We start from the raw sequence: 25,222 nt of genomic DNA, 5'->3' as shown, positions 1-25,222 counted from the left end.
AGGGGAACTTCGATTACGCCCTCGGCCGGCTCCCCGTGCCGCAAGGCCACTTCGTCTCTGGCGTCAAGTGACTCGACGCTTAGGGCCTCCATGGGCTTCTTCCCTTTGAGAGTTGCTAGGAAACACTGCCGTGCGGTCGGCTGGTCACCTCGGACCTCTCCAATCCCGGCCGCTGTGGGGAACCGCATGAGCAAATGGTAGGTAGAAACCACCGCGCGAAGGGCGTTCAGTCCGGGTCGTCCGAGGATAGCGTTGTAGGCCGAGGAGACACGGACGACCAAGAACCCGAGCCGCACCGTGGCTTCTGCGGGTGCAATGCCCGCAGTCACAGGCAGCTCGATGACACCTTCGGCCGAGATAGCGTCTCCAGTGAATCCTATGAGGGGGGTGGATGTTTTGTGCAACAATTGTCGGGAAAAGCCCATCTTTTGGAAGGCCTCGTAATACAAAATATCAGCTGAGCTTCCACTATCCACAAGAACACGCCTTACATCATAGTCCGCCATAGTGAGAGAGATCACCATGGCGTCATCGTGGGGAGTCTGAACCCCCTTTACATCTTCATCACAAAAAGTGATTACATTTCCGACCCGCTGCCTCTTCGCGACGGCCACTCCTGATACTTCCGCCGAGCCCCCTGCGTTCCTCACGGGCCGAGAGCAGCCCCCAGTGATGGTGTGGATCACTCCCGCAACGGGTCGATTCTGCTCCCGAGGCTCCTGAGGGGCCGGGTCGGCTGGACGCGGGTCTGCGGGGGGACGTCGGTCGTTTACATATCGACCGAGACGCCCTCGGCGAATGAGAGCCTCGATCTCATCCCGAAGCTGGAAGCAGTCTTCGGTATCGTGGCCGTGGTCTCGGTGGTACTCACAGTACGCCCGAGAAGGCTTCCTCCCAGGGATCTTCTTCATCTGCCTCGGGACCGGGAGGTCCTCCCGCTCCTTGACCTCCATGAGGATCTGGGCCCGGGGGGCCAGGAGTGGGGTGTACCGGTTGAAGCGTCGGTGCGGAGAACGAGGGCGTGTGGCGCCGTGGTTCCTTGCTGGTGACGGGCTTCTGCGCCGGCGTTGAGGCGTCGGGCTCCTCCTCTGGGGTGCCTCTTTTCGCCTTTTCTTCCCGGGCTTTAGAGGGGCCTCGGCGGCCTCCTTGTTCCGGTGGGAGGCTGCCTCCTCGGCGTCTGCATACTGGTTTGCCCGAGACAACAGCTCCGGGAAGCTCCGCGGCAGGCGTTTGTCCAGGGAGAAGGTGAGTCTGCCCTTCCGGAAGCCTCGCTTCAGGGCTGAGAGAGCCACCTCCTGGCTCAAATTCCGGACCTCCAGTGTTGCCTTGTTGAAGCGGGTGAGATAATCCCGCAGGCTCTCTCCCTCGTTCTGCCGGACATCGAAGAGGGAGTCGGAGACCAGTCTTCGCCGGCTACTGACGGCGAAATGGCTGATGAAGAGACGGGTGAACTGGTGGAAGGACTGGATGGAATTAGCCTCCAGGCCGGCGAACCACGCCCTTGCCGGGCCGCGGAGGGTCGCCGGGAAGGCCTTGCAGAGGAGAGGATCCGATGCTCCATGGAGGAGCATAAGAGTCCTGAAACTCTCCACGTGGTCCCGTGGGTCCGCCGCCCCGTCGTAGGGTTCGATCGCCGGCATTTTGAACCCCGGCGGGTTTAGGGTTCGCAGGATCCTTGAGGCAAGCGCCGGCTGGGAGGAGATTTCCAAGTCGGCGAAGGGATCTTTGGAGTGGCCCTTCAGGACCTGGAGCTGTCTGTGGAGATCGTCCACCCGCCGGTCCAGGGAGCGCGACCGGTGGGTGGGAGACAAGGAGCGGCGCGAGGGGGACCGACTGGAGTGCGGGCCCCTCGAGGACTGGGGTGTCTGAGAACGCGCCCGGGTCCGCCTCTCGTACCCCGCGCAGCTCCGATGAGAAGGTCCTGGCAGAATGGACCGCACTCGAGAATCCTCCCCGCGCCGGCGCTCCTCTCCATGGGAGAGGAAGGAGCGCGGGTTGTGAGGAAGAGGCGAGTGCTCGGGGAGCAGCGGCTCCTGAGCCCGCTGCGGCACCCGAGAGATCACACCCTGCAGATTCTGCACTGCCTCCGCGAGGGTGCGAACCTGCTGGGCTAGCTGGTCGAACTGAGCAGGTTCGACCGTCTGAATGGGAGGAGAAGCGGTGGAATGCTGCTGAGAGTGTGTTGGGGACGCAGCAGCCTCCCGGCCAGAGGCGCGAGAGGCTCCGCGACCGGAAGCATTGGAAGCTCCGCGACCACCTCGCCGTGCCATTACGATCGTTCTGAGATTCGTCCCTTCCTCTAGCGCCAACTGTTGCTGGTGGTCCAAACCGAGAACGATTGACACGACGGTGTGAACGGGGTTCCGCCTGAGTTGTCTTGGTTGGTGCTGGTTGCGCTCCACCTTCCGCCAAGGAACCTGCAAACAAGCCTTGCACCACCACCAGGGTGGTGATGGCCCTCCGACGGTCAAGTCAGAGGAGATTGGAGGAGGAGAGATGATAATCACAAGTGGGAGAGAGTGCTCTGGGAGGTATTGCTTACCCCCCCCCTTCTCCCCCCAGCCGCATATATACCTGGCTGGGAGGTCTCTCAGGGGGGTTTGTCGTCGTGGGGCACGATAGAATGGCCACCGACATGGCCGTTACGGGGCGTCGTGGAGCAGCGCTGGGTACGGTCATGGCAGGGCGTAGTGGAGCTCCGCTTTGTACGGTTGATACAGGAGATCGTGGGCAGCATCGGGTACAGCCGTTGCAGGGAGTAGTGGAGCAGGAGGCCGCGGCGTGCCTCTGGAGAATAGCCTGTCGTTATCAAAAGATCTCCGACTCGGGGTCGGAATGCTGGATCATAGGGCAGCCGACCCGGGGTCGGGCTGCGAAGCCGAGGAGGTCCGACTCGGGGTCGGAGTGCTGGATCATAGGGCAGCCGACCCGGGGTCGGGCTGCGGAGCCGAGGAGGTCCGACTCGGGGTCGGAGTGCTGGATCATAGGGCAGCCGACCCGGGGTCGGGCTGCGGAGCCGAGGAGGTCCGACTCGGGGTCGGAGTGCTGGATCATAGGGCAGCTGTAGCTTTCCTGGATACGCGTGCCGATCACGTGGGGCATGGCGGCTCAATTCCCCCATAACACATATATTAATATATATATATATAACATATTAATATAATTAATATTAATAATATAACATAATTAATACAATATAAATAAGGGTACTTTTGTCAAAAAATGATAATTTTAGATTACTTCCTGCTGCCCAAGGTGACAAGCCAAGAGGGGGGTGAATTGGTTTCTTTTAATTTTAACTATCTTACTTGTGTTAAATGATGAGTTAGTGAACTTAAACAAATCACAATACAAACAACAAGAAGTATAGTGGTTCGGTGCTCTCCTTAGCACCTACGTCCACTCCCCAAGCGACCCCTTGGGAATTCACTATAATCCTGCGGATTACAGTTGGATTGTTTTTCGGGCTCACAATCCAAAAACCTTTACACTTTGGTTTTCCGGGATCACCAAAAACCTATGTTGGTTTTACGGGCTCACCAACGAACCTTCACAATTGGTTTTACGGGTTCACCAACAACCTACGTTGGTTTTACGGGCTTACCAACAACCTACGTTGGTTTTACGGGTTTACCAACAACCTATGTTGGTTTTACGGGCTTACCAACAACCTACGTTGGTTTTACGGGCTTACCAACAAACCTTACAACAAGGAGTTTAATAAACAAAGTAAGAAGATTTAAGCTCCTAGATGAGCAAATATAACAATATAATCTACAAAGAAGAGTTTAGAGAATAGTTATCGCTTGATGTGACTTCCCTCTTCTTTGTCAAGGATGCTTCACTCTTCAAGGGTGGATGGAGCTCTTAATGACTCTTGGAATCTGCTCAACCACTTTCTTTTGACTCTTGAATGAAGCTCTTGGATGAAGCTTGCCTTGCTAGGGTTCTCTCTTGAATGCACTTGATGTATTTTCCAAAGCTTACTTCCTCTGATGAATACTCCCTCTTAAATACTTCTCCAACCTCCAAATAGTCCTTCCTGACCGTTGGATTGAAGAAACTAGCCGTTTATAGCCGTTGGGAGTCCAAAAATCACTTCTGCACAACTAGCCGTTATGCTTCTGCCCGTGCTTGGGTCGGCTCAACCTGTCCTTGGGTCGACCCAACTTTCACTTGGGTCGACTCAAACATTCCTTGGGTCGACCCTCTCAGAAAACACAGAAACTTAAAATTCAGCCTTCCTTCCCTTGGGTCGACCCAACCATTCTTTGGGTCGACTCAAAGTTCACTTGGGTCGACTCAACTTCTTCTTGGGTCGACCCTCTCAGTAATTCCAGAGAACCATTTTCTGTCTTCTTTTCTGTCTTGCCATTGGGTCGACCCTCTCAGGGTTTGGGTCGACTCAAGCTTGGGTCGACTCAACTACTTCTTGGGTCGACCCTCTCAGTGAATCCAGAGAACCATTGTTCTGTCTTGTTTTGAGGATCTTGATGTTTGGGTCGACTCATGCTTTCCTTGGGTCGACCCAACTCATTGTTCATCTGTGCCATTTTTGCAGAAGTATGCCAAATGATTTCTTGATGTGCCGGGGTCGACCCAATCATCCTTTGGGTCGACTCAATCCACACTTTGCTGCATCTCAAGGTTAGATTCATTCAAATAAACAATGAAATGTATCTATATCAATTTAAACAAATATACTGAGAGTAATAGACTTAAGAATGTAGTATCGATTTAACTTATAACATACTCTAGATAATTGCTTGTTAATCATCAAAATAACACTATCATCCTCAATCTCCCCCTTTTTGATGATTACAAAATAAAGAGTATGAGCCTATTGATACTTATCTTAAAATCAGTTTTTTGAAAGGGCTTAACTTGCTGAATTTCAGCTTTTCATATATAAGAGTGAAGTCTCCCCCTATATCATTCAAATGTTGCCAGTTTGACTTTTTAAATTGTTCCCCCTTTCATTTATAATTCATTAAAGATGAAACTCCAAAAATTTGAGATAAAACATGAGTTTCAGATTATGTATCGAGGTGTGAAAGGTGCGTGCCAAATTCTGAAATTCTATGTGCCAAATTCTGAAATTTGATAGAAATTTTTGATTTGATCATTTTTATTATTACAAATTGCTTCCCCTTAAATGTATATGCTTTCCTATATGATTTTCAATTTGTTTTACAAGTTATTTCTCTTTTCTTACACAATTTCTTTACTTCTCCTCTTATTACTCTTTCTTTACTTCTCCTCTATTACTCTTTCTTTACTTCTCCCCCTTTTTGTTATCATCAAATAGGTGCATGGGAAGAGACACAATAAATAACAAACATTCAAACTTCATTGATCAAAATAGGAACATTTTAGTACATTCATGCCAAAAACAAAAGCAAATACAATGTTCCTTAATCAAAGTTTAAGATACATGATAAACACAAAATACATATGAGAACTAGATACATATCCTAGGCTCTAAACAAGATCGTGAGACTCTCCCGGATCGCTTGGCTACGGCTCTCTTGGGTTCCATTTCTCCAAGATCGTGAAATAATCTAGTGTTTGGAGATGATTGGAGGAGATTGGAGAGTGGGGAATAAGGTTTTCGGAAGAGGACAAAGGGTAAACAGTGCCCTAAAAAAGCTCACGGGTCCTCCTTTTTAACAGTAGGGTCCCGACGTTGGGTCGACTCAAGAATTTTCTTGGGTCGACTCAATGTTGGGTCGACCCTATTCTGGGTTGGGTCGACCCAAGTTCAGAAATTTTTCCTTTCTCTTCCTTTTCGCTTCTAAAAATTTTTCTTGCTTCCAATCCTTACAAATTCTCTCTGGGACAATGATACATGAGTAAGGAATCTATAGATTACAAGTTTGACTCATGTTTCATGGGTTTTTAGAAATGGGAGGAATGTATCATGAGACTGCTTGCTCCCTTTTATATCTCTTCAATAAAAAGGATCACATATGCCTAATTCCCTCCTTAGCGTACAGAATCTATCTTCACTCAAGGATTTTGTGAATATGTCAGCTAATTGTTTTTCAGTACATATATGCTCAATACATATGTTTCCATTTTGCACATGATCCCTAATAAAATGCTATCTTATTTCTATGTGTTTGGCTTTAGAAATGAGATATTTAAGATGTGAGCCAAAAGAGATCTCTAACTGTAGATTCCAAAGATATTTTTCAAATCAAGTGTAGATGGAATCTTTTTCAAGTTATTTCAAGGAGTATCAAGAATAATATTCAAAGAAGGCACGAATGAAAATTCAACACCTTTTTATATATATATATTAAGTATATAGCAAGATGAGAGCAATCTAATTAATTTTTATAGTATAAGAGCAAATAAAGATCAAACCTTATATACTCGAAAAACATAAGATTATGTTGAATCCTTAATTCTTAATGACTTCAAAGTTCTTTCATGATATAAAAGTATTAGGGCATAGATACCAAAACATGAATTTATGCAGTGTAGGATACATAAAATTCAAGGCTTTGAAAGTTCTTTTAGAGCTCTCTTAAAGACTTTCTTTTACTCCGTTAAAGATCATAGCATCAAAATCAATTAAAATAAATTGGCTCAGGATTGAAACACTAAAGTGCAAGCCAATAAGAACTCATAAGTAGATTCCAAGATAAATTTTCGAAACTGAGACAGATGGAATCCTTTTCAATTAATTTTCAGAAATAAATGATTTACCAATGAATACAGATGGAAATCCAACTTTCAAAAGATATTCAATGAAGCACAAAGTTTAATACCACTTTACATTTAGTATTCTTTGTCTCATCTTTAGATACGAATTTATACGATTAAGTTCTATATGATCTCTCACTCTAAAATTTTCTTTCTCCCCCTTAATTAATCATTCCATTTGAGAGTTTAGAGTTTGAAGATAATTTTCAATAAAGAGATTGAGTATTTAAAGCTCCCCCTCAAAAGATGCATTTTCTTTCAAACCTTTTTTTTTTTGTTCTTCTATAATATCAAGAATGTAGAGTGATCCAGAATTTTTCAAAATTTATAGCAATCACTCTTTTTAATCTTTCAAGAATAAATTATATTTCCTCTTATTTTTTTGAATATGTATGGAAATATTAATCAGAAAATAATTCTTTTGAAGCTCAAATTTCTTTCAAAAGTAATTATATTTTCTTTCTTATAAGAATTATTGAAGTGAGTTGAAATATTTTAAGCTTTAGGATCATTAACTCTCTTCTTAAAAACAGCTTTTCTTTTTAATGATAGAAGCATTTAATTATGTAGGAGTGTATATTCAAAATATTAATTTCTTAGTCATAGTTTTTCAGCAAAGTATATATGAAGCACCATAAATCTTTTTAATATCAAAATAATATCATATGTTTAGAACCATTTATTTGCAATCAAGATCATTGAAAAATACATCATTTAGACCAATTTTAATAAACTTATAAGATAGAAAATGATATGTTTCAGATGCGTATCGGAGTAAACAATTAAGGCATCAAAATTAATTCTATTTTTCTTAGACCGTAGTTTTCATCCAGGAATCCTATTGAGTTATTCTCCAAAATGATGCAATCATTGAAGCATATAATGAAAGTTACAAAAATGCAATGATAGAAGCATTTCTAAATTAAGTTTAAGCTTTTATACAAAATCAGATTCTGAATTTCATAAAAATTTTCAAGGAGGCTTTCAGGATTATAATTTGAGATATGCATCTTCTACATTGTAGCTTATCTTAAATTATTAAGATTGAAAACACATAATTCAAAACATCATGTGACATGCAAAATATATTATGCATTAAAATATTAAGAACAAGCATGTCAAGGATCAAAATCAATTCTTTTCAAATAAACTCCCTCTATTTAAATATAATCTTGTACTGATTTCATTCTTAAAGTGTGTTTTCAAGTGATTAAAAAATTTGACTTGATTCTTCTTATATACTTTCATTTACTTTGTCTTTTATTTTTACCTTCTTATGCTCTATACTCTATTTGCTCCCTATCCGGTGGAGTTGGAAGGGGCACGAGGTACTACCACTAGCCTCCCTCTTGTGCCGTCCCTAATATGCCCTACACCGAATAGTTGGGTCAAATAGTGCCGGGTACTACCACTAGCCTCCCCATTGGCACCATCCCTATGATGAGCAATATAGAAGGGTTAAAATGTTCACTTCAAATTTTTTCTGTAATTAATTACGGATTTTATCTCTTCCAAAAGGAATATTCATATTAGTCTCACAAATGTGCCAAATATATTATGCTTGTTTTGCTTTTCCTTAAAATTGAAGTATTTGCCTTTACTTAGATTTTACTTCTCTTGAATAATATCCATTTTCTTTTCTTTATCTCTCTCTCTTTTTGTTATTCTCAAGTAATTTACATGAAAGAGCAGAATAAAGAAATAATCTTATGTATCATATAGATGTATATCATGCAAACAACATTTTCATTATGCTCAAGAATTCATAGCTTCTCACAAGTCAATTCAAATCAGCATTTTAAGCATATATTTGTGTATTTCATGGTTATGATATAGGCAAAGGAACATTTTAGTTTGAGCAAACCATGAATCAATTTCTAAAAGCATAAGTCAATTAATATAGACATGATATCAAGAAATTAATAATTAAAGATTTTAACCATGCCACAATAAGATTTAAGTTATTGACTTTGCTCAGCTAATTTATGAGAGAGGTATCTAAAATTACCGATTCATTCTATATTCTTCAAGTCAAACTAGATTTCTTATGTGTGAAGGTTTGGCTGAAGAAGGTCCTCTCTCTTGTTTGCATGTGAATGTTTATTGTATCTTATGTGGAGGTGTCCTTCAAGTTGAAATCTCTCATTTTCTTGCTCAAGGATCCTGCATTATTAACAAACTCCTTTTCTTTCTTGAAAGAAAGTCATTAGTTACTTCAAGATACAAAACATTCATACAACATATTTCTTAACTAGATGACTCAAAATAGGATATGACAATAATTGAATATTGAGTCACTTTACTCAAGAGATTGCCTAAATATAAGCAAGCACATGTCACTTGAACTAAAGAGATAGTTTTATTAACCAAGATGGTTCAAGAACAAGCATGTGAGGCAATAGGAAGATTCATCAAGGTCAAATTAATTTCTTGTTTTCAGAATCAATTTAGCTTAGATTCTATTTGCTTAAGATAACTATCAATAAGACGTGCTAGCTAAGTTTTAATCAAATTATCTTAAACAATTGTTTCTATCAAAATTCAGATTGTTACATAGAATCAAAATGATAAACTATATTCTCAATAAAGGATCTAGTTTTAATAAGAATAGTATGAATTGATATTTCTACAACTAGTATCTTTTCATTGAATTTTCAATATGCATTGCTTGAAGAGTAATATCCAAAGAAACACTGTTTTATCAGATTTGGCATATCTTTCATTGTTGAGAGCATAACATGTACAATTGAAAAACATGAAAGTGTGCAACATTTGATTTTCCTTTTTTTTTTTGAGTTCACAAGGGGTTTTTTTCAAACATAGATCTAATAGAAACCTTATAATATGACAAGCTGTGATGATAGCATTAATTAAAAGTTACTATCACAAAGCATTGTTATTACACAAATTTTCCAAGGGTTCTATTTTTATGTTTTTATAACCCTATATGCAATGGTGTTCTTGGTGCAAGCACAATTATATTCAATACCATTTTCTGTACAAAACTTATCAACAAATTGGTTTTCAAAGTTGTGCCATGAATTTTCACAGTTTGCAAACCTTTTTCATTTGAAACCTTTTGTAAGTTTGTGCCAAAGCAGAAAATATTTCAATTTAAGTGCCAAGAATAAAACCAACATTAGCTTTGAGAAATCATCCATAATACAAAATTAGAGAGCTTATCTCCTAGGTTCACAATCCTAGAGATCCAAATAAGTTCATATGGAGAATTTTCAAAGGCTAAAAGGTGGAAACAATGTTTTCAGATTTAGAAATGATTCTAGTTTATTTTTCTAGATGACATACATAGCAAACTTTGACCTTGCAAAAATTAATCTAAGTGAAACAATGACAAGGTCTTTTGAGATTAAGTCCATACTAGTATGAGTTGATTTTATATGCCAAAACTAGACTCTTTAATCTTGGTATTCTTAATGCATATATTTAAAAAAAAATATACCAAGTAGATATTCTTATGTTTATAATCAATAGAAGATAATGCCATGGATAAGAACTCTCAATCAAGCATATAGAGAATTCAAAGAGTTATTCTAAGAGTATTGATTAAGCAAATTATCCATCAATAACTGAAGCATAATATAGGAAGATGGAGTGATTTGGATATATTTTCTTTTCATGCCAAAAGTATCACTTATACCACAGAAATGATTAATACTAGCTACAATTTCAATATGAGAGGATGCAAGGATTACTAATTTCATTATTTCTTCCATTTTAGTCACTCTTCTTAATTATATTTTAAGTCTCATTCTTTAATATATGTCTAGAGCACCCAATGTCTAAATTAACATTTTTTTGTTGGAGCCTTGAGTGCTAGACACACCTGCAAAAAATATTCAGATTTTCAACTTAGGAACCCAAGCTCTTTTGGGTCCTTGTAGGTTAGCTATAATTGTTTCTTTTGGAACCCATATTCTCTTAATAGCTATTTTGTTTATTAGTTTGCAGGTTTTAGAATTACAAGAAATGTATTTCTGCATACTCTTATTAAATTTAACAAACATAGATTTAACATGAGTAGTAGATAAACTTACAATTTTCTGTTTTTGCCTTTTAGGTTCATCAAATTTGTAATGTATAGATTTAGAAACAACAGAAGAGATTTTGCTTAGCTTTTGTTCCTGTTTATCAACATTATAAGAATCTGTTTTAAAATAATTAGAAACTGTTTTAACAAATATATTCTTGAAAGATTTTTGGGTGTACCAAGGTTGATATCCCAATCCAACTTTATCAAATTCAGCTATTTGATTATTTATCATTAGGTTTAATTTTTCAGAGCTGAAAGTAAATCTTTCAACAACAGGTTTCAATTTCAACTTCATTAGTTAATCTTCTATTATCTTCTGAAAGCAATTCATTATTTTTCTTAAGTTTATCATAGCTTTCAGTGAGAAGTTGGTTTTTCTGATTTAGTTCTTTATTTTTCTCAATTAAGATTTTAGTTTCATTAGTATGTTTCTTAATTAATGTTTCATAATAATTAGACAATTTCAGTTTTTCATTTACTAGGGTTTTCTTTTCATTCGTCAGGTTCTTATTTTTACAAATGAGTTTCTTATGTTCTTTCATTAGATCAAGAAATGCATCATGTAACTTATCAAGTGTAAAATCATTTTTAATTTTATCATATACTTCATATTCAGAAGAGGAGACACTTTGTGTTTCAATACATACCTCGTCCTTGTGTGCCACAAGGCTTAGGTTCTCAATATCAGCTTGCCTCTCATCTTCTTCAGAGCTAATTTCAGATTCACTAAAAATGTTAGTACTTTCATATTTAGCCTCTAGCATATTCCATATGTCTTTAGCAGTTATGCAAGAAGATATGCAATTAAACTCATTCTCATCTAATGCACAATATAACAGCTTCATGGCTTTTGAATTTTGTTGAGCCATTTTCTTATCATGATTAGTGCTTGTGTGTAGCCCATTGACTATAATACTCCATAGATCATAGTTATGTGCTTGAATGAAAATGCGCATGCGTGCTTTCCAATGTGTGTAGTTTATGCCATTAAATAGTGAAGGTCTATCAATTAATTGTCCCTCACTCATAGAACATCCCACTTGGGTTGTCATGATCTTTAATTCTTGATTGTGAGATCAATAATTACTATTGGAGCACCTTGCTCTGATACCACTTGTTGCCCAAGGTGACAAGCCAAGAGGGGGGGGGGGTGAATTGGTTTCTTTTAATTTTAACTATCTTACTTGTGTTAAATGATGAGTTAGTGAACTTAAACAAATCACAATACAAACAACAAGAAGTATAGTGGTTCGGTGCTCTCCTTAGCACCTACGTCCACTCCCCAAGCGACCCCTTGGGAATTCACTATAATCCTGCGAATTACAGTTGGATTGTTTTCCGGGCTCACAATCCAAAAACCTTTACACTTTGGTTTTCCAGGATCACCAAAAACCTATGTTGGTTTTACGGGCTCACCAACGAACCTTCACAATTGGTTTTACGGGTTCACCAACAACCTACATTGGTTTTACGGGCTTACCAACAACCTACGTTGGTTTTACGGGTTTACCAACAACCTATGTTGGTTTTACGGGCTTACCAACAACCTACGTTGGTTTTACGGGCTTACCAACAACCTACAATGTTGGTTTTACGGGCTTACCAACAAACCTTACAACAAGGAGTTTAATAAACAAAGTAAGAAGATTTAAGCTCCTAGATGAGCAAATATAACAATATAATCTACAAAGAAGAGTTTAGAGAATAGTTATCGCTTGATGTGACTTCTCTCTTCTTTGTCAAGGATGCTTCACTCTTCAAGGGTGGATGGAGCTCTTAATGACTCTTGGAATCTGCTCAACCACTTTCTTTTGACTCTTGAATGAAGCTCTTGGATGAAGCTTGCCTTGCTAGGGTTCTCTCTTGAATGCACTTGATGTATTTTCCAAAGCTTACTTCCTCTGATGAATACTCCCTCTTAAATACTTCTCCAACCTCCAAATAGTCCTTCCTGACCGTTGGATTGAAGAAACTAGCCGTTTATAGCCGTTGGGAGTCCAAAAAGCACTTCTGCACAACTAGCCGTTATGCTTCTGCCCGTGCTTGGGTCGGCTCAACCTGTCCTTGGGTCGACCCAACTTTCACTTGGGTCGACTCAAACATTCCTTGGGTCGACCCTCTCAGAAAACACAGAAACTTGAAATTCAGCCTTCCTTCCCTTGGGTCGTTCCAACCATTCTTTGGGTCGACTCAAAGTTCACTTGGGTCGACCCTCTCAGTAATTCCAGAGAACCATTTTCTGTCTTCTTTTCTGTCTTGCCTTTGGGTCGACCCTCTCAGGGTTTGGGTCGACTCAAGCTTGGGTCGACTCAACTACTTCTTGGGTCGACCCTCTCAGTGAATCCAGAGAACCATTGTTCTGTCTTGTTTTGAGAATCTTGATGTTTGGGTCAACTCATGCTTTCCTTGGGTCGACCCAACTCACTGTTCATCTGTGCCGTTTTTGCAGAAGTGTGCCAAATGATTTCTTGATGTGCCGGGGTCGACCTAATCATCCTTTAGGTCGACTCAATCCACACTTTGCTGCATCTCAAGGTTAGATTCATTCAAATAAACAATGAAATGTATCTATATCAATTTAAACAAATATACTGAGAGTAACAGACTTAAGAATGTAGTATCGATTTAACTTATAACATACTCTAGATAATTGCTTGTTAATCATCAAAATAACACTATCATCCTCACTTCCATTCAGTAATAATCTAGCATGAAAAAATAAATATCATATTCTTGGTGATATTTGTTTTACCTTTCCTCTCAAGAAAATATATATAAGATCCAACCATTTATTTTATTAACTCTCTCATCCACTTTTTTTTTTCTAAATATGGTAATCTGATATAGGATTTATTTTTCTATGCCAGGTTAGCTCCAACCAAACAGGCTGTTAAAGTCATATTTTCTTTTTCATTTTCACCCTATTTGGATGCCCAACAGGAAGTATTGTTCCTTTTCCAAAACTAACAAGATTTCCTTATATTTGAGCCTTGGACTCTTCCTAACCAGCCTAAACCAATGCGAAATTTCTAATGGTCCTTGATAAATCTTTAAATGAGATATATCTAATGTTGACTATTTATATTTTATGAGAGTTCTTGTGCCATCACAAGTAATTAGAATGTATTAGCAAATAAAGTTATATTATTCTACTTAATATCTTTTTCACCATAATAAGTTTAGCATGAAAATTAATGATTTGCACCCACTATTTTAGTCATTCATTATAGGCATAAATTTTCACTAAAGTATGTAATGGCCTAAACATACCATAAATCTTTAATTCTTCTCTTATCCTTCATGTACAATTGATTAATATCTACAATTCTAATTTATTTGTTATTGATTATTTTGTTTTACATAGTTATAAATATCATATATTAATGGAGCAATGTCGCATGAAAAGTAAACATGGTAATATTTGAAAGAGTTGCCCGGTTTCTATTTCTATCTCCTATGGTAGTTTCCTTCAGGAAATTTATTAAGCTATCAATCATTCATCATGGGAGGATACAGAGAAGCCAAAGCAAGAAGTCCTTGCATCTTCTCTATCTGGTAGCTACCTTACTTTTGAAAGCTTTTCTAGGCTTTCCCATGAGAAAGCAAACCAGACTTTGTTTGCTTTTAAGTCTGCTATATGAATTTGGATTTGACATTGCATTTTTAGCCCCCGTTTTATGGTTGGACTGGTTTGGCTTTGGGACAAAAAGTAAAAGATCCATGCCTCGACCCAAATGAGAAAATGGAGCCTTAATTCTCACCCAACAGAACTCATGATCTCATATGGGTTTGATTGCCATCGAGTCTTATTTTATTGGATCTGGTCTGGGTTGTGCATCTCACGGTTAACAGATCTGGCAGCTACTTCATCTAAAGATTCTGAGATCAGTATGGGGGAATCCATTCGAGGCTTTTCCCAGCTGCATCTTAAGTCTAAAGACTTCTCTGGGATCATCCCATTCAACATCAGCATAGCATCAATATATCTCATTAGATATGTTGTTCCTTTTTCCTTATTTTGAGCCTTAGATCACTATGTGACGCAGACCGGGTGGGAAGATTGCTGAAGTGAACAATAAGAAATAGGCTTGAAGAGCGTGCCTAGTGCGACCAGAGCCTTTTTTGCTTTAATATCTGTGCAACCTCTGCGACATTTTTGCAAACACTTGGCCGACCACCGGGATGAGTAAATAGACCACGGCAATGTCGAGAGACGAGATGGTGAAAGAGGATCGGAGGAGCGGGGGGCACAAGGGGAAGGGGTAGGGGATGAACAACATGTCCTGAGGAAGATGGAAATCAAGTAAGAGGATTTAGTAATCAAGAAAAAAATTTCGGTTATAGAGGAAGAGGTGGAAGACATGGTGTAAGAGGTCAGTTATCATTCCTTCCAAGAGAAAGGTCAAGAGGCAATTTTAATCATCATTCCAATCAACAAAGCTTTGACAAGAAAAATGTACAATGCTTCAATTGTCACAAGTATGGGCACTATAGCAATGAATGTTGGGCAAAACAAGACAATGAAGTTGGAGAGCAAGCTAATATCGTTGAGAAAGAGAGTATTGATGGGACGACTTCTACTTTGTTGTTGGCTCATAATGACAATGAGAAGAATGAAAGCAATGCATGGTATCTTGATACAAACAACCACATGACGGGGAAGAAGGAATTATTTGTTGATTTGGATGAAAGTATGCAAAGCTATATTACTTTTGGTGACAACTTCAAAATTTCGGTGCAAGGCAAAGGTACTATTTTCATCAAGCTCAAGAATGGCAATCATGATTTTATTTTCAATATCTATTATGTTCCAAATTTGTACAGAAACTTTTTGAGCTTGGGTCAACTTTTGGAGAAAAATTATAGTATCAATATGAAAAATCGCTCTCTTACTTTGTACGATAGTCATTGTAATTTAATTACTCATGTCAAAATGTTCCATGGTAGAATGTTTTCTTTGCATATTCAACATGATGTACTCAAATGTCTTAGCTCCATTATACATGATAATTCTTGGTTGTGGCATTTGAGATTTGGGCATCTTAACTTTGGAGGCTTGAAGCTCTTGGTTACAAAAAACATGGTGAAGGGGTTACCACTCATTGATCATCCACATCATGTGTGTGAAGGGTGCATTCTTGACAAGCATCAAAGATTAAGATTCACTAAAGAAATGAGATGGAGAGCATCAAAACCAATAGACCTTGTGCACACTGATATTTGTGGACCTTTGAAGCCCATGTCAAAGGGCAAGAATCGGCACTTTCTTTCTTTCATTGATGATTTTAGCCGGAAGATTTGGGTGTATTTTTTGAAAAGGAAATCCGATGCATTAGATATTTTCAAAGAGTTTAAAGCTTTTGTTGAGAAGCAAAGTAGTTACCAATTGAAGATTTTGAGATCCGATAGGGGTGGAGAGTATATTTCCAATCTCTTTGAAGATTATTGTAAGAAGCATGGGATTATGCATCAAGTGACTCCATCCTACACGCCTCAACTTAATGGTGTTTCTGAAAGAAAGAATCAGACAATCTTGGACATGACAAGGAGTATGTTGAAAGAAAAAAAGATGCCTAGAGAATTTTGGGCCGAAGCGATTGCATGTGCCATCTACTTATTGAATAGATGTCCTACAAAGAGTATTCACTTGAAGACACCGAAAGAAGCTTGGAGCTCTTTCAAACCAAATGTCTCTCATTTTATGATTTTTGGATGTATTGCATGTGCTAAAATTTCGGAGGATAGAATGATAAAGCTTGATGATAAGGATGAAAAATGCATCTTTCTTGGTTATGATGGACAAGCAATGGGCTACAAGTTGTACAATCTAATTATAAAGAATACGTTCATAAGACTACTCTAGTTGAGCTATAAGTTGAACAAGAGGAAGTGCCAAGACAAGTTGAGAGTGAGCCACAATCACCTTTTTAAGGATCCCTTTCATCATCATCATCCTTTTTATTAGGAGAAAGTTCTAATGAAATGCCATCTTTTTGGTACGTTGTAATATAAAATCTTATAATTGCGGTATAAGTATTTTTTACTATGTTTCACTGAGTTTATATGGCATGCTATTTTTTTCAAAACTAAAAAAATAAATTTAAACACTAGGTGGACGGCTTGAACACCCATGCAGTTTTAGGAGAAAAAAAATAAGAGAAGTTTTGAAACGTTGACTAAATTTTGACTTTATGGTTAACAATCATTTGCTCAATATACTTTTCTATTTTTAAAAAAATATATTTGAATAAATAATAATTCTGGAGGAAGGACTTAAGTGATGGGAGAGAACATTAATATCACATCAACTCGGCTGCACCTCAATATTGATGTATATATATTAGGGAGTTAGAGTAGATGTGAGACTCTAGTTAGAGTAGATTATAACTGTCATGCAGCTCAACGTGTCGCACAATTAGAATAGAATAGATTTTATAATCTATTTTTTCCAATAAATATAATAATTTAAAAAAATTATAAGATCTAGCATACATAACTACAATTTGGCTGAACAAGTGAAAAATGAATATCCTACAGTTTCTTTCCTACCTAGGTAAAGAAAAATATTAATCTTATATCATGAATTGCAAAGCTAGCTATTTTTAATGATTCTATCTACCACTTTTTTTGTATGTTGGAGGTATTGCTTTTAACTGCAACAAAAAACTTTGTGTTTTTCATAGGCAATACACCTGCCGGCAAGCATCTATATTTCTTCACTCTAAAGAAAAATGAAATATCCTAATGGAACAAGACCTGCTCGCATAACAAATGGGGGATATTGGAAGGTCTCGGGAAAAGATAAGATCATCAGAGATAGAGATGCAAAGGAGATTGGTCGCAAGAAGTCTCTTGTCTTCTATGAAGGGCACCAAGGTAATGGAACAAGAACAAGATCGCTGATGCAAGAGTACACTATTAAGGAATTCTGGTTTACTACTGACCAAAACAAGAATGAGGTAAACCCTGATAAAATGCATCATCCATAGCTAGTTTCGCTCCGACAAATTTTTGCCCGCATTAGCTACCACCTATATATATGGCGACATGTAGCCCTTCATTTCTACGATGGATTGAACCATCAGATTACGTGCTTTCATACCATTTCTAACATTATATTTTATTTTTAATCTTATTTTTCTGTAGCTTGGTGCTATGGCTTTGTGTGAAATATACCTAAAGCCAACACTAAATCAATCGAGGGATGGCGAGCTTCAAGTGGATGAACAGGAAGAGGAGGATGAAGGCATTGGAAACGTTGCGCCCGGCCACCACTTCAGGCCTTATCCCAAGGAGCTGGTGAAATTCTACCTTCGGCCCAGGCTGTTGAACCAACCCCTTCCATGCCAGGCTATCAAAGAGTTGAACCTCTACGATTTCCACCTCAGGGATATCTTAGGTTTGTTCTGCAGCTTTTCTTCTTAACTATTGTAAAATGCCCCTCAGTTGGGTTCTTCAAGAACTGGCATACTTGATTAATAGAAAAAGAGATGTTAAGTCATGTGAGAGTGACAGATTGCAAAGCTCTAACTATGCTTCGATAAAAAGTGGGATTAAAGAAAGGAGGATTTACTGAGAGGCCTAATTTTCAAGTAGATGATGGTGTGGCCATTGAGGTGGGAGGCGAGAAAGGCTCCTCAGAGGAGCTGACCCAAATAGTCGTCTACGGCTATAGCTGAGCGAGAAAATCATCATCTACTGACTAAGGAGCTGGGACTGGCTCCGCTCTGCTCTAGCCGTCTGCAGTTGTGCATCTTCCAATAGTCCATCGAACCATTTCACAACACCTCATCATGCCAATGCCAACAAAGCAGCAGGGCAGGGTGGCATACCGTGTTCCTAGGCCCTACCGAAGAATCGAGAGGAAGGGGGCTTGTGCACGCAAGCATGTTTAGCACATTGAAGAAGGTCCATAATGTACTTGCTTTGATTAAGAAATAAACCTTAAGATGTTTGATGAACCTCAACACAAAGGAATTGCAAAGAGTATTGATGAGACGCTGAAGAGAAGATTGATTATTCCCAATGAGGATGATATCATTAATGTATAGAAGAAGATTAGCTAAAAACACCATCATGATTGTAAATAAATAAAGAGGGATAAAAAAGGGAGATTTTGAAGCCAAAGTCTTGTAAGTTGGAGCTAAACTTTTCATACCTAAGCCTAGGCATGCATCAATGAAAGTCCATAGATGGATTTTCTCATTAGACAAACATGATTGAGGTACGCTGGGTCCATATAACCAGTTTGCTGAGCCATGCATACTTTCTTTTGAAGATTACCATGAAGAAAAGTACATTCCACATCTAGTTAATGTAAAGTCCAATTTTGAGCCAAGCCTATTGAAAGAACAACCAGAATAGTAGAATGCTTGACCATAGAGCTAAAAGTTTCAATGAAAACAAAACCGGCTTGCCGATAAAAATACTTAGCCACCAAACAAGCTTTGTATTTATTAATGGATCCATCTAAGGTGCATTTGATTTTGAAAATCCTCTTGCACCTGACAAATTAGCATGTGGATTCAACAGGCAAGGGATGTTTAGTGGATGAAAAGATTGTCTTTTTGATAATTTCATTTTGATAATCTCATGCTACTAGGTGGTGGGACAAGGCCAGTGGGTTGTGGTTGGCAGTGCTTGGATATTGTGTGGGCATGGGATGATTTTCTATTTGGGAAGGCGATAAAGGTAGAGTAGGGCCGTGAATTGCATCGGAAGGTATGGATCAAGGAATCAATAGGCCTGCTGAGTGGTCTTATAAGCTGTTAGTCACGGGTGAAGGATCCAAGTTAGCATTGGGAGTGGACTCTTGTACAGGTGTTGGGTGTGTGGGTGAAGATTGATGAGACCAAATAGTATCAATGGGGCCAATTTGTGAACTAGCAGGTAACCAAGTTGTGAGGGAACCCAATGAGGATGTAAGATTGGTATCTATAGATGCAAATGGTGGTGAAGAGTGTAAAGAATATGGGAACACTTTCTTTTTGAGTATAACATGGTGTGAGATATACATTTTGCTAGTAGCAATGTAAAGACACATTTATCCTTTATGTTGAGAGTTATATGCAAGGAAAATACACTTTGCAGATCGAAACTCTAGTTTATTTTGAGTATAGGGCCTCAGCCAAGGGTAACACTAATAACCAAAAGCCTTTAAATGGTGGCAGTGGAGAGGAGATTTGAGAAGTGCTTCATAAAGGGCTATTTTGGGTAGGCTGTTGCATATGATTGATTAAATACACAATAATACTAAATGCTTCAAACCAAAATTTGGGTGAAAGTGATGAGTGCGCCAAAAGAGAGTCCAGTTTCAATAATATGGCAATGCTTGTGCTCAACCACACCATTTTGCTTGAGCGTATGAGAATAAGATAATTGATGGGAGATGCTATACGTATTGAGAATGAGTGAAGTAATTACCAGTGAACCACCATCACCATCAGAATTGGAAATTTTAATTCTAGAATTAAAGAGATTTACGGCTCACACTTTAAATTCAACAAAAATATGTTAAAAATAAGATTTAAAATTCATGAAAAATATCCATGAATAACAAGAGAATTCATAAACAAATAAAACATAATATTTAAAATTTAAGCAAGAAAAAACAAATGTGGGACCCCAAATATCATAATGTATCAATTCTCAAGGTTTATGAGAAATGAAAGTAAAATTAGAAATTGGCAATTTGCAACTCTTGCCTAATTGACATGATGAGAAAATTTGTTTCTCTGTTTTATTAGCAAGCAAAAGATAAGAGAAAATGGCCGCTTGGATATATTCAGAAGGATGTCCAAGGCGATGGTGCCATAAATCATTGGAAACATATTGGCTAAGACGGGCGACGAGTTGTGGAGATAAGTGAAATGTGTAGAGTCTATTCTCAATTGTTCCTGGGTAGAGAGTCTTTCTGTGATTTTATCCTTCACAATAAAACCACAATCATCAAAAACAAAGAAACGATTGATATCTTTGGAAAATTTTTGACTGAAAGTAAGTTGGAAGATGCATTGGAACAATCTAAAATATGGTTTGGATGAAATGTAGCATTTGAAAATGAAATAGAAGAGGATCCAATGTTGGAGATAAACGAACCGAGCCGCCATACTTAGATGAGACAGATAGCCAAAGTTGGGTGTAATGTGGTGTGTCACTTCGATGTCGGAATACCAAGTGTATGTGTCATCAATCATATAGCGAGAAGCTACCATGGCCGTCAAATTCTCAAGAGGATGCCACCCTTGATAAGCAAAATTCATGCATTGATAGCAACCGATGGTCAGGTGGCCCACTTTGTTGCAGATTTAACTAGTCGGCTAGATGAGGACCCAACTACATTGGCATTGTTACGTGGCTGTTATGGGCATGTTTGCTACAGTAACTAGTTGTTAGATTGCACTCCATAGGCATTGTACTAGAACCATAAGATCTGTTGAAGTTTTTTGCATTGGAGAACAAAGGCTGGTCTACTGCATGAGTCTCTTTTTCAAGACTCACCTCATCACAATCAGCATGAGTCTACAGCTATGGGCATGTTTGCTACAGTGGCTGGTTGTTAGATTACACTCCATATATGGGCATTATAGTGCCAATTTGGTCCTGAACTAGGTCTCTTCTGTGGCGTGTTTTGTCCTAACCCATGAAATTGATTGGGCCTAGTACTAGAACCATAAGATCTGTTGAAGTTTTGGCGTTGGACAACAAAGGCAATACCTTGGTCTACAGCATAAGTCTCTTCTTCAAAATTCACCTCATCATAAATCAGTAGATTGACTACTTCCTCAAAGGAGATGGATGAGGTTTGAGCTCGATCTCGAATGATAGAAGCAATAGATGATATATTGGGGGCAAACCATCCAGAATACAAAAACGAAGTTCATCATCTGAGACAACGGAACTAGTGGCAGCAAGTTAGTTTGTAAGTACCTTAAAATTTTGCAGGTAATCTTGCATTGAGAGTGAACCTTTCTTGATGCAATGAAGCTCTTTCCGAAGTATCATCACATAAGAGGGAGTGGCCAATCTATAGTGATGTTCCAAGACTTCCCATGCTTGCTTGGCAGACTTGATGACCATTATGTAAGGCAAAGCTGAGACTGATAAATTAAGTTGTAATAAACCAAGATAAAAGCATTTGATCATTTGTTTGCCAATCAGTGTATTGAGGACTATCCGTTGGTGGAGCCGGTATTGAGCAATCAACATAACCCATTAGATGATGCCCACGAAGTATTAGTTCTTTATTAGTTCCACGACAAGCAATTAGTGTCGTCGAGCTTAATAGGTATATGGCTGGAAATATTTGTTATGATAAAGGAAGGTGATGGAACGGAAGATGAAGTTGAGGTGGTATACATATAATTTGGTTTGTATGAAAATCATGAATAATTCATAATTTTTTCTTGAAAAGCATAGCTAATATTCTGACTATGCTTCACACGCTTTTAAAAATAGATCATACATGTCAATTTATAAAATCAATATATGTGGACATTTAAGGGGCATATATGCCAAAATAAATAAATACAAGTCTCTTTTGATCATACCGGGCTGGGCGTTTCATGAGCAAGTCCATGAATTGTTTTAACAAGCCTGCCCCAAAGGCCTACAGTACTACCGAAGGCCCAGTTAGAATTACCTAAAGATTTTGACATAGCGAATGACCTCATTGAAGAAGGATTCTGAAAAAATTCTGCATCAACTCGAAGTTTAACATGCATGCCGATATGTAGTATATCTGCATTGAATTTTAATCACATGTAGTTTTCTCGGCCGACTTTGAGAATTTTATTTCAAGTGGTACAATAAAATCTTAATGAAGATTGATGTTGTTTTTGAAAGCATTGCTAGAATATGATCATGTGGGAACAATGTTCAGTAACCTGACCCCAACAATAGGACCTGCCCTTACTTTCTTAAATATATTATATATATCCCAATTGGACTTGAGCCAAACATAAACATAATTTCTTTCAGGCCGGGCCTGGACTTCTACCCTTGAGTTATGGGTTGGGTTGGACCTGTTGCATCTTAAAAGATTGTCCCAAATGCGTTGGGCTTGGTCCTGCAATCTGAACCAGACTGGCTCTTCCTGAGGTTTAGACCCTAGGCTTGATTCGAGCCAAGGCCTGACCAGTTCATGTTGATCCCTAGTGTTGCGAAAGTGACTCTGGGGAAGATTCCAGTAGTCTAACAAGAAATGTTTCTTTTGTAAACAGGATTTGCTTCATATATTGATAGAAGTGTCTAATTTAGAGAAAAATAGTATATGACAAATACATAAGATAAAGGCAACCTCCTTTTGCTTAGCAGTAGAGATATTGTCACCATTTCTGACAGTACTGTTATTGGTCTGGTCGATTTCTGGCCTCCTAACATTGGGCCTTTTGTGAGGCCTTTTTTTTGGGGGTGGGTAAAATCGGATTTGTCAAAGGTATATACATCTATGAAGAGTAGAAAATAAAATGGGCCTCTTTTCTTTCTCTTTCACCATTTCTCATGAATAAAAACGGAGGTGACTTCTATGACTATATTCCTTTTTTTTATTTAAAAAAAAAGAGTAGCGGGGAAAATGTTTTCCTTCCAATATCCAATTTGCCAATTCAGCTTCGCATATGACTTAGATACTTAAAAATAGAGTAGGACAAAAAGGAGACGTAGGAATGGGGTAACAAAATAAAGTGAGAGTGAGTGAGTGAGTGAGAGAGAGAGAGAGAGAGAGAGAGAGAGGATTATGCATTGCACTATTATTAGCATATCCTAGAGCTTTAAGTTTTAAGGCTTTATTCCATCCATGATCACCTATCGGGTTTCACGGGCGCATCTGAACCCAATCCATTTATAATTGGATAATTTCAAATTGATTATTGAAACCCGATGCCGAAACCATTTATTTCTGGCTGGCTTTGCAAGAATTGGAACCCTTAGTCTAGACTTGCCAAAGTTATACGTTGAGATCGCACTTATTAGAACCTGAAAAATAGAAGTGTAACGTCTGAAGTTACGTGTGATCATGGAGTGTAATTGGCATTACGCTACTACCATTAGAGCTAAGTTATCCTTACCATTACCAATAGCCTTAACTCAAATAGTGGCTTGATGATAAACTCGCACCAAATCTGTAGTCCTTAACTTAACCAACATGGGCCAAATAGTGCTAGGTCTCTGTAGCACTTTGCTATCTCTCTTAACCATTAGGCCAGCAGCGGCTTAATGCATTTAGGGGCATAAGGTGAACTCAAAGGCCCCAACATAAATACATTTGGAGGCCTCAATGCATAAATAAGGAAAGAGATAATAAATTTCTTTAGATAAAAGGTACGTCCTAACATAAATGCATTTGAACGCCTTAATGTATTTATTGCTATAAGGATACGTAGCATTTGAGGCTCATTTTGGAACACACTATAATTAATGTATTTGGGGGCCAGAGTCTTAGGCGACCGCCTCAGTCGCCTAAGGGTTGAGCCGGCCCTGCTTTAGACCATCCATTGGCACTATAGCTAATATTTTAATGGATATTGATGCCATTCTTAGTTCGACAAGACAAACCTTGCTAGATCAAAATTTGTGCCACTCCATTTCCATTAATTCCAAATTAAAGCTGACAAAATTTTGGTTGCTGATCATTGTACTCACTACATAAAATATTATGCACTTCTGAATTTTCCCTTTTGGATCCTTGCCTATTATCAGCAAACATCAAAATTAAGCAGCAGCCCTCCGAACAGACGACCAAAAAAGGGTCGTAGGATGGGAGGTAAAACCATACCGAAGCCCAATTGCGTCCTGAACTTTCCCAATTAAGTTCCTAGCCTGCCTCTTCTTTCTTGTTGGCATTTAGTTTCCATCACGGCACCACCATCCAAGTTCCCTTCAAGCTCATCTAACTTCAGTGGTTCGATTGTTTAAGCAATCTTGCTTGATCTCATCTTCCATAATCTTCCATAAACTCTAGACTGCATCTTTCGGCAAACCGACCTTGTAGGCCCATTGGTCATTGCTTCGAAAATGACTTTTTGGTTCGTGTCCCACTGATGGTCTAGGTTCTTATCTTGCCAAACCGACTCTGTAGGCCCATTGGTCAGCATTTAATACCTGCCCCTTGAGAAAAGGATCTTCTCAGCTTTCTGTTCCCTCACAGGTGCATTCTCCGCAGAAGCTTCTCTATCCTTCTCTATCAAATAAATAATTTTTAATGTCCCTGCAAATACACGCACAACTTGTACCATTGGCTATATATCTCACAAAAGATTAGCTAAGAGAAGGAAAAAAAATTGTTTACTGTTTGTGGATTCCTGCAGTGCGCACAATTTGGTACTGATTAGATCAGATCATAGCCATAATCCACCTTCCAACTCTTTAATACCAGAAGTGCAAATCACCCAGAGCCAATTACTCCTGTTGCAGGTCAGGTTTGATGTTATTCCAAACTTCTTCAAATCATTTTTCATTACT

The 25,222-nt window shown here is 39.0% G+C and overlaps 1 protein-coding gene across 1 annotated transcript; it reads left to right on the top strand.

Moving 5' to 3' along the window:
* Positions 1–17,493: 17,493 nt before the first annotated feature.
* LOC103697727 (NAC domain-containing protein 72-like) lies at positions 17,494–19,462 on the top strand. Its single transcript, XM_039116543.1, has 3 exons — positions 17,494–17,721; positions 17,909–18,161; positions 19,365–19,462. Exons 1-3 carry the CDS (start codon positions 17,494–17,496, stop codon positions 19,460–19,462), a joined length of 579 nt encoding a protein of 192 aa, XP_038972471.1.
* Positions 19,463–25,222: the final 5,760 nt, after the last annotated feature.

Source organism: Phoenix dactylifera, unplaced genomic scaffold (genome assembly GCF_009389715.1).
Source record: "Phoenix dactylifera cultivar Barhee BC4 unplaced genomic scaffold, palm_55x_up_171113_PBpolish2nd_filt_p 000101F, whole genome shotgun sequence".
Taxonomy (NCBI): Eukaryota; Viridiplantae; Streptophyta; class Magnoliopsida; order Arecales; family Arecaceae; genus Phoenix; species Phoenix dactylifera.
Note: the sequence above shows the minus strand (reverse complement) of the source record. Positions and strands in the feature narration are given on the sequence as shown.

Coding starts and splice junctions, on each gene's coding strand:
- LOC103697727 (XM_039116543.1), top strand. CDS start 17,494: ATGAAATATCCTAATGGAACAAGACCTGCTCGCATAACAAATGGGGGA. Junction 17,722..17,908: donor CTGACCAAAACAAGAATGAG/GTAAACCCTGAT, acceptor ATTTTTCTGTAG/CTTGGTGCTATGGCTTTGTG. Junction 18,162..19,364: donor CCACCTCAGGGATATCTTAG/GTTTGTTCTGCA, acceptor TCATGCTACTAG/GTGGTGGGACAAGGCCAGTG.